This window comes from Penaeus monodon, chromosome 41 (assembly GCF_015228065.2).
Source record: "Penaeus monodon isolate SGIC_2016 chromosome 41, NSTDA_Pmon_1, whole genome shotgun sequence".
Taxonomy (NCBI): domain Eukaryota; kingdom Metazoa; phylum Arthropoda; class Malacostraca; order Decapoda; family Penaeidae; genus Penaeus; species Penaeus monodon.
The window spans coordinates 31,035,977-31,045,976 of NC_051426.1; the positions used below are offsets into that span (position 1 = coordinate 31,035,977).

The following is a 10,000-nucleotide window of genomic DNA, read 5'->3' on the forward strand; positions in this document are numbered from 1 at the left end:
TTTGCTCTGGTGTAGCAGTGTAAAAAATATAAGTTAAGTATTTTCCAATCCCTTCCCTTAAAATTTTTTCATTTATTTTGGGTTTTTAAACTGTTGGTTTTGCAGGGCCACCAACACCTTTGAGAGGGATGATTTCCCTTTAAGCAGATTAAGTTTTGGTTTTTCTCTCCTTAACCTGGCTGATTTCCAATTTAAAAATCCACAGGTAAGTTGTGGAAGTCAGAGGACTTGGAGTATGTGTGTGTACCAAGAACTTCTTCTTCTTCTTCTTCTTCTTCTATTTCTTCTTCTTCTTCTTCTTCTTCTTCTTCTTTTTGAAACTGTGATGCTGTGGGCTGGGCTATTTTTAAGACTATACAACATATGGAAGAGTTGGAAAATACACTATGCTGAATGCCATTTTTCCCTGAAGAAGCAAGATGGCCTTAAGTATTATTGTGTATATTCCCAGACTTTCCTTTGTTGTTTTGTTTGCATTTTAGTGAATTGATCCCACATTCTGCTGTAAAGTAATAGGGTGACCAGCTTTATCTTGCTTAACCCTTTTCCCACGGGTAGTATTCATAGTGGCCCGGGCCTCGCTGCCGGGGGCTTATATTGTCGCCCTAGCATGTGCGACCACTCATGCCAAATACAGCATCCCATGCCCTTTCTTTGTATCTCCCAAGATATTTTTTTTTCAGTTTTCATTATTTTCTAAAGTCTTACTTGCCAATTCCTATAAAAATTTAACTGAAGGGGATTTTTGTTTTTTAATAACCCATATTGACTTTTCGGTCTATGTCAGAAAAAAATAAGCAGGTGCGGCATCATGGAGTTTAATCGTGGTTTTTTGCATTTTTTTTTTTTTTCTTTCTTTTTTTCCTTTTTTTTTCTTTTTTCTTTTTTTTAGCATGGTAATAAAGGAAAGTGTTAAAAACCCACTTAATCACTTTTTTATGGGAGAAAAATAATCTTCTGCCGTGATTTTAACAAAAAAAAAAAAAACCTCATGGCATGTCCATACAACCTATGGATGGCGTACTGCCCCCGGCAATGGTCCCCCCCATGCCATGGGATTACTACATCCACCCTCAGGGAAAGGGTTAAGCTTTTTTTTTATTGTGAGTAGGGGCACTAACTGTGATAAAATTTTAAATAATGGTACACAAAATGCTCTGTGATAAAACTAGATCTAATTTTATTTATTTTAAAGTCCTGTGGCTAGGAGAATTTAAAGATTTTTTTCATTTTATTGGGAATTTTTAGGGCACATATTTTTGATTTTTACAGATTCTTTTCAATCCTGTGCCAGAAAAATACACTTATGTACACCACGTTTCTTATGTGTGAGAATATTATGATAAAGCTACATTAAGCAGTTTTAGGCCAGTTAGTCAGCAAAATTAATGACAATATAATTGCTGCATTCTTTTCTTAGGATTTACAGTCTTTCAATTTTTCCCCTCAAAAAAAATTATATATATATTTTAAATTCAAATGAGAATGCTAAATATCCTAATTTGTTTGGTCTTCAAAGCAGACCACCATGAGAGGAGATCGAGGCAATAGCAACAACAGTAACAACAACAACAACAATAACAGCAGCAGCAGCTCATCGAACCTCCCCAAGACCTCCAGTGTCGCAAGGTCCAACTCCCTCCGATCCTCCAGTCCCCCAAGACTACGGCGGCCAGAGCAATGGGGCGGCTACAATCTCCCTCCGACACTCCATGAGGGGGAGGTTTTTGGGTGGCCTCCCCCAAAATGGCCCCTCATGCCCTACCCGGCCCTCCCCCCAAACCCCAGGCCCCATATGCCTCATCCAAACCCCCCAGGGCTTACCAAGGCCACCCCCAGGCCACCCAAAAGGGCACCCCCGGTCCCCGAAAAGGGCCCCCGGGGCCCTGCTCACCACCCCATAAGCCCCACGCAGCCCCCCAAGGGCTCACCTGGCTACCCTCCCCACCTGCGGCCACAGCAGGGCCATGGCCCTCCCCACTCAGGTCAGCATGGTCCCCCTCATGGTGGCCCACCTCATGGGCCGCCCCATGGCCCACACGGCCACCCTGTCAATGGGGAGGAGAGATGGGATCCCCGTGATCCAAGAGCTCCACACCATCCCGACATGCGCAGGGAGGGGTGGGGTGTGGGACGCCCCGACATGGGGATCAGAACACCCTCAGGCCCCTCGTCTGCTGGCTCAGCTGGCAGTAGTGGCCAGCATGGGCCAACTCCCCCTCCTCCCCATCACCAGAGTCTTCATAATGGACACCCACCTCATCCTCAGGTGAGATAAAAGAAAAAAGAAAAATATTGTTCTTTAATTTGCCACATTTCAGGGGAGATTTGTAGAAAATTGCAGTGTTTTCAAAAACATACAGTTTGGGCCAAGAGAGGACTTTTGCTATTCACTGAATTTTATTTCTTGACCATTATGTCAATTATATATATTGTTCTGGTATGTCTTACTGATGCAATCCTATGCATTGTTTCAACTGATTTGGAGGCTTCGGCAAATTTCATGACTCATCTCTTGTTTATAGAATTAAAGAAAATGGTCTTTTGAACAACCTGAATCACATTTTGCATGGAGGGAAAAAAAGTTTGGAGACTTGACCAAATTTATATTTACATATGTAATAAATTAGAGAAGATGTACCATACTTTTTAGTCCCAGAATTATTTTCATTTGATATATGTTTTTACAAATTCAATTATTTCCATTTGATATATGATTTTACAAATTCATTGTCAAAATTTCAGGGTGGCCGTCCCCCTGCGCAGCTACCGCCAGAGGCAGGAGGCCCACCTGGCCACCCAAATGGACCCCACTATCCCCCCCATGCTCACCCTGGCCAACACCCTCCCCACCACCCCCACTCAGGCCCCTACCCGCACCCCAGCCAGCACCCACACCAGCCCAACCACCACCCAGGCCAGCATCCCCACCAGTCTCCACCTGCACAGCGGCCGTACCACCGTGGACCTCAGCCGCTGCCACCCCCTCACCAGTCTCCTCACGGTGCTCCTCCTCACCACAGCTCTCAGAGCCACCTTCATCAGCTACATCTTCAGCAGCAACAGCAACAGTCCCAGCATCAACAACAGCAACAGCAGCAGCAACAGCATCAACAGCAGCATCCACCACAGCAGCAACATGAGCAGCATCAACAGCAGCAGTTACCCCCACCACCTCCACCACATGGGGTGCAAAAGTTGCCACAGCAGCCACACCAGGTCCCACCTCATGGGCAGATGTATGCAAAGGTAATGTTTTATTTCATTCTTTCTCTTTGTTTATCTCTTTAACCCAAAAGAGATTTTGTAAATTACAAAAGCAGTTGATGTTAATGGTTTGGAACAGTCTTTAAGTGCATTAACTTGACTTCAGTGGTAATGATTTTTTAATTCATATTTTGCTTTATAAAGATAGCTACTGTAATTAACTTAGCTAGCTAATCCATAGCTTGACCTTTGTCAGTGAACAGAAAAAATGTCTCATTCATCAAAGTATGAATTAGTGTGTGATATTCTTGGTTTGTATGCTTCATAGAGGACGCTGTTTTCTTTCATGTAACAAAGCCTTGCTCTGACCCACCACACAGCCACCAGCTCCAGCACCAGAACAGATTTCTCCCCCCAACAAAGGATCCCCCAATGTACAACAAGATCACAATGGAAACCGATTTGACCCTCAATCGACCACACAAGCTCCGCCTCAGGTAAAGTTACGAGACCGCAAAGCCAGCGGTGATGGCAAAGAAGGGGGTAGTGCAGGAAGTGGTAGTGCCCAAGTCAACAACAATACAACCACACAACCTGGGAAGTCTCCGCCAGGATTCTCCACCCAAGGGAACTCGGTTCAGCATCACCAGTCAAACAAACCACATGATCAGCAGAGATTATCACATGAGCAGGTAAGATGATTTTGCACTGAAAATTATTATGATGTGTATTTTTATTACATTTCTTGTACTGCAAATTTTAATCATTAGAGAGAGAGATTTAAGAATTTATTTTTTATTTATTTATTTTTTATTTATTTATTTATTTTTTTCCAGTTCCGAGCAGCTCTTCAGATGGTTGTGAGCCCAGGAGATCCCAGATACAACTTGGATAATTTCATTAAGATTGGTGAAGGATCAACAGGCATTGTTTGCATAGCCAGTGAGAGAGAAACTGGCAATCAGGTATGTGTGTAAGATAACCTCTATAAGTTTCGTCTTTGGAAAATCAATTCTTCATTACAGTATATAGATTATAGAAAAATTTATTACCATATGATTGACAGTCTTATTATTATTCATAGGTTGCAGTGAAGAAGATGGATCTGCGGAAGCAGCAGCGTCGTGAACTGCTCTTCAATGAGGTGGTCATCATGAGGGACTACCACCACCCAAACATTGTCGAAATGTATGACTCCTTCTTGGTGGAGGATGAACTGTGGGTGGTGATGGAGTTCCTTGAAGGGGGAGCACTTACAGACATAGTCACTCATGCGAGAATGGATGAAGAACAGATTGCAACGGTAATGTTTCTGCTGCCTTTCCATTCCTGTCTCACCACTTTTAATGATGACTGGTTTCAGTATATATAGTATGTTGGAAAAGTGTATGTAAGTACTAATTTTTTTTTTTTTCCTTCTTTCTCTTTTTCAGGTTTGCAGACAGTGCCTGAAAGCATTGGCTTACCTCCATTCACAAGGAGTCATCCACCGTGACATAAAGAGTGACTCTATTTTGCTTGCAAGTGATGGCAGGGTGAGTAGCAAAGCATTTGATATATCAATTCATTTTCAGGAAAAAGATAGGATAACAAATAAGAACATCAAAGATGATTACAAATATAAAAGGCAATGACTCAGAATAGAATTGATAGTATGTAAAAATGCTATACAGTAGCTTTAAATATCTTGAGTACCCTGTTGTACTCACTACCTGAATATGTATACTCACAGTTCTGCCCCATTGAATATGGATTTGTATAGGATACTTATCTATTATAAATTTGCATCACAATCCTGACATGCAGAAAATGGCCTGCAGTGCAGTTTGTATTGTCAGTGTACAATACTGTATCCCAAGGGGATTAGAAATGTAGCAAAGAGGTATTGAGACTTTATATTTAAACAGTTCTGTTATAATTAATAGATGTAAATGATAATTGGACTAAGTTTTTTGAAAGATAAGATGTCATCTTATTTGTGAATAGTAGTGTTAATGTGAAATTATTTTTATTATTTATCTTCAGTCCTCTCTAGAATGTTTGTATTTGTAGAGAAGCAAGTCAAATAGTGTCAAGAGACATATACTATATTTTATTAATTAGTGAGAAGGAAATCATTATTCCTTGGAAAGGAGGTTTAATTGCATATGTACACTATTATTTAAATACCCTTAAGTCTTATGCACATGTGTGATTGCAGGTGAAACTCTCAGACTTTGGCTTCTGTGCTCAAGTGTCCCAGGAGCTGCCAAAGCGTAAGTCTTTAGTGGGCACACCATACTGGATGGCACCAGAGGTTATATCACGGCTGCCCTATGGCCCAGAAGTAGACATTTGGTCACTTGGCATCATGGTGATTGAGATGGTTGATGGTGAGCCTCCATTCTTCAACGAACCCCCCTTGCAAGCAATGAGACGTATAAGGGACATGCCACCGCCCAAACTAAAGAACTCTCATAAGGTTTGTGGAGCCAGTGTTCTTGATTCAGTTGTTTGATTTTCTACCATTTTTATTCATGGCTTGAATATGTCACTATCTGGGGTAGCATTGATATATTTTGTTATTTTAGGAAGTGTATAATGATACAATAATCTTAACTACCCTTAGATATCACCACGGTTACAAGGATTCCTGGAAAAGATGCTGGTTCGTGATCCTGGTCAGAGAGCCACTGCATTTGAGCTCCTCCAACACCCATTCCTTCGTCAGGCTGGTCCTCCCTCCCTCCTTGTGCCACTGATGAGGTCGTTCAGACATTCTCCATGTTGAGCTCTTAATTCTTATGCATTTGAAGATGGTAATAATTGTTTTGATAGGTATGTGCCTTAGCAAGAACTTACTTGGTAATTCTGGATGCTTAAAACTGCCTTATATGCTTAAAAATGGGAAACCCACGTCGTAATTACCAAACGTCGTAAAAATGTTGAAACTGCACTGTGATGATCTGGAATGTGACAGGTGCAGCTGGCAGATATAACTTATAAGTTCTATTTTTGTGATGACAGCAAGAATACTCAAGGAAATTTTATTAAGACTCGTTAAGTACTGCTTCATATATTTTAGGAATCAAGCAGTATGCTATGCCTTTTTTTACTCTTCATGAAATATGACATGAAATGGTGACTCAGCACTAGCAGCTGTATGCAAGGTGTGTCCACATTGGCAGCTTAACGGTGTACACATATTACATATGGAGTGAAAAGCATCTTCAGAAAACTATGTATTCCAGCCCTACACATTGTTCCTAAGGGATTTGTAACCAAGCTGTATTTTTGTATAGATATATATTTACTTTATAAATACGAATATTTCATATCACCAAAGAGGCTTTTAGTAATTGCTGAATGTAGACAGATGTGGTGGGCATACTAATAAGCAAAGGAATGTTGCCCACCACTAGTTAAGTTTTGTAGTTGTACGTATGATCTGCCATATAAGCCCCTTTCAGGCCCACACACATGTATATGCTGGGCAGCTATGAGTTCCAATGATAAAAAACTAAAGTGCCCTAATTGAAATAATCTGGGCTGAAAGAGACCATTCCAGTACATATGACTTGTTTTTTTCTCTGTCTTGTGCTTCAGTTTAAGTCTTTTGAAGCAGTAACAGGGAGCATGTAGATAGATTGTAATTTTGAATGACATTGTATCTGACAGTGTAAGAAATTCTTGCCATTATTTTTTTGTTTCATTTTTGTAAATATATCTGTACATGCCTTGTTGATTTTATCATTTGTAACTAGCATTTAATACTTGTACAGCTCATTCCATCACATAGGCAGTGTAATTACTGCTGTTTTAATATAATGTTGACCAGAAACAGCTTTGAGGGGTAGTAAGAGAATCCTAAAGTCATGACATAAATGGCCCTTCTTCAGTAGTTAATTTGTAATTTATGTACAGATTCATTGCCGTAAAAGACAGCATTATTTCCCACTTGTAATTTTACAAAGGCTTTCTTTCTAATTCACCATATTTTAAGGATGTAAAGTTTGTTTCAGACACTAATGGAACCATTCATTTTCACTGATAATGTATCTGATTGAATTGTTTGTGACATCATTAATGAATTACTGAGCCATTAACAGTAACTTCAGGCATGAATTAAGACCTCTTTGCTGTTCCCGCAAGCTGTTGATAATCTTTCTCATAGGAATATTGTTTCTTGTCAAATGTAATTTTATATTGTTACTTTTTTGTTTATTATGATTATCACTATCTTTTAATGCAGATACAGAAGATATGAAATGACTCCATATTTTACTTTTAATTTTTCTTGAATATGTTAAGGAGCCACTCAAAATTGATTTTCGTGCCTTAGGAGTGTGCCTGCCATGGCAAAGCTGGAGACGGTTGTAAGAACCACAATTACGAGTAGCTGATTCACTCCTGAACCAGGACTCGCCCCAGAGGTCACTTAGAAGTTGATGATGTGACTTGCAAATTTAGCAAATTTATGTGCTTTGTTATTTTTTACATGTAAACATGTAAACTTTGATTGTTAAAAAATGTTTATAGAGACTAGTAATTGCAAGTGTATAATGTACCTGTAACATAAATGTAGAGTGTATAATACGTGTACAATGATCATTAGTGTGGTGTGCCGTCCTCTGTAACTTTGCTTCCGTCCCCAATGCTTTGTCTCCAGTGAATGTCCGCATATTCAGTCATCCCGTCCATACTGATGCCTTGAATGTTGTATGTTGTGTGCACATTGCTAATATTTGGAGTGGCAGATATATGCTGTTTATAGACAGTTGAAAAAATGCTCAGAGGAAATTATTGTTTTGTAAGGGAGGGTTCTATACACATAATTTTACAGTATTGCACGCTAAAATATTTATTTTAGTGATGTATCTATTTTTATGTCTTTTTTATTATCAAATGTCAGAACTGTGTATTTAATGTATTGGTATTTTTAACATAATTTTTTTTCTTACTTTTATGATGGTGAGCATAAAAAAAAATATATATGCTTCATATGAACAAAAATGCTTTTTAGAGAGTTGTCACTCTCTAATCGTAATGATAATAATCACTAAGTATTAGATAAGAATAACTCTTGTCTGTTTTAAAGTAAAAGTATCAAGGAAAAGAAAGGAGCAGTAGTAATATGAACAGAAAAATTTCATGCTCAAACTGAGGCAGCTTCATGCATAATTATTTGGCTGAGCTGTAGAACTTTTTAGGTAATGAGTCTTCTATTTTATTTTATTTATCATACCTATCTTCATTTATTTATTTTTGTTGTTTTAGGGGTCTTTTACTGAGCATTAAGGTGCATTGTAATTACTCTGAAATAGAAGGGATCACTTTGTTTTAGCCCTTAATAGGTCACAATGTATATTGCAGCCAAGTCACACTGTACATAATTACTCTCATACTGTGTTGTTGGAATATGCCACGTGTATGCTAATCTTTCATTCCCATTTAGTATTAGCTTGTATATCCCCCTCTTCTGTGAACAGACAGTAAAAAGATATATATATATATGCCATAAGCTCAGGCCTTGGAGACGTTTGTGTTTTTCTTAAAATCATTATGTTATTGCTCATTACAGAATACACACTTCCGTATGGTTAATTTTTTTCCTTTCTTTTTTTTTTTCCTGCCTTCCCGTCAGTTTAGATTTTGCATTTATCCCCCCCCCTCCCCCCCTCCCCAAGTTTCAATTCAGTGTTTTCCACATGTTGATTAGAGAATTTATACAGGGCTTCAGATTTTAGGTGCTGAAATGTGTTCAACTTATGATGTGCATGAATCTAGAAATAGGTATGTATGTATTTAAATAGGATGGTGTGTATATGTGTGCATATTATGTACACAGGTGTGTGTGTGTGTGTGTGTGTGTGTGTGTGTGTGTGTGTGTGTGTGTGTGTGTGTGTGTGTGTGTGTGTGTGTGTGTGTGTGTGTTTGTTTGTTTGTTTGTGTGTGTGTGTGTGTGTGTGTGTTTGTGCATGTGTTGTGTGGTTATATGCACATGTATACACAGGTATATGTGTGCATGTGTGCGTGTACATCATATCTGTGGATGTATTTATGAGATACTGCCTATATAACTGCGTGTATATTATGAAAGATGTATGGATGTACATATATGTGAACACTATTTCCATACTGCATATAGGAATTACCCTTTTCTAGGGAATAATTTTTTAATATCTGTTCCCACATTGAAAATAAACATTGGTATAACTGAGTTAAGAAAACAGTAAGCAGTAACCTGAATTATCTTTTCAGGTAGAATTTCTTTTTTTGGTAGTTATATAGAGGTAATGAAGACAAAAAATTTGTTGTACAATTTTCCAAACAATTACTCAGTAGCTAAAAGTTTAGTAGGTTCTTAATGTCCCAATTTGAAAAGGTTGAAATAATTTACAAACGTTCTTGAAGTATGGCAATATATGCGGCTACTTTTCATATCCGAAGAAGAAATTTGAGAAGAGTAAAACATTATCTCAAATGCCATGTCCTTTACTCTAAAGTATATTTTGATATTGAATATATTGCGAGAAGGTTAGAATAAGAAAATTACATTCCAATGAATTTAATCACAAATAATGCACCAAATACTTGGGGTTGAACTTTAGTACGTAACATCTGGACCTTTCAGAGAAGAAAAACGGTGTTCCAAAAATAAAGGTATTTCTTCCCAGAACTTTCCCAGGTTAGATTCCTGTCTTCCTAAGATGCATTTCTCATCAAGCTTTTTGTAGACCTGTTGATACTTGTGAATATTGAATATTGGTTACACAGCTAGTTTGTATTAAGTAAGTAAATTTTTTTTTTTTCT

At 38.5% G+C, this 10,000-nt stretch overlaps 2 protein-coding genes across 2 annotated transcripts; both read left to right on the forward strand.

Annotated features, from left to right (window-relative positions):
* Nucleotides 1-1,746: 1,746 nt before the first annotated feature.
* Nucleotides 1,747-2,082, forward strand: LOC119598487 (phospholipid scramblase 1-like). Its single transcript, XM_037948114.1, has one exon. It carries the CDS (start codon nucleotides 1,747-1,749, stop codon nucleotides 2,080-2,082), a length of 336 nt encoding a protein of 111 aa, XP_037804042.1.
* LOC119598560 (serine/threonine-protein kinase PAK mbt-like) lies at nucleotides 1,877-8,795 on the forward strand. The gene is made up of 8 exons (XM_037948198.1): nucleotides 1,877-2,269; nucleotides 2,746-3,249; nucleotides 3,588-3,899; nucleotides 4,044-4,172; nucleotides 4,292-4,510; nucleotides 4,641-4,742; nucleotides 5,408-5,668; nucleotides 5,816-8,795. The coding sequence occupies exons 1-8, from the start codon at nucleotides 2,108-2,110 to the stop codon at nucleotides 5,975-5,977; spliced, it is 1,851 nt and encodes a 616-aa protein (XP_037804126.1). The 5' UTR covers nucleotides 1,877-2,107; the 3' UTR covers nucleotides 5,978-8,795.
* Nucleotides 8,796-10,000: the final 1,205 nt, after the last annotated feature.

Excerpts from the sequence above, each read along its gene's own strand:
- LOC119598487 (XM_037948114.1), top strand. The coding sequence starts at position 1,747 with ATGGCCCCTCATGCCCTACCCGGCCCTCCCCCCAAACCCCAGGCCCCA.
- LOC119598560 (XM_037948198.1), top strand. The coding sequence starts at position 2,108 with ATGCGCAGGGAGGGGTGGGGTGTGGGACGCCCCGACATGGGGATCAGA. Across the intron at positions 4,173-4,291 it reads AGAGAGAAACTGGCAATCAG|GTTGCAGTGAAGAAGATGGA; the intron begins GTATGTGTGTAA and ends TATTATTCATAG. Across the intron at positions 4,743-5,407 it reads TGCTTGCAAGTGATGGCAGG|GTGAAACTCTCAGACTTTGG; the intron begins GTGAGTAGCAAA and ends GTGTGATTGCAG.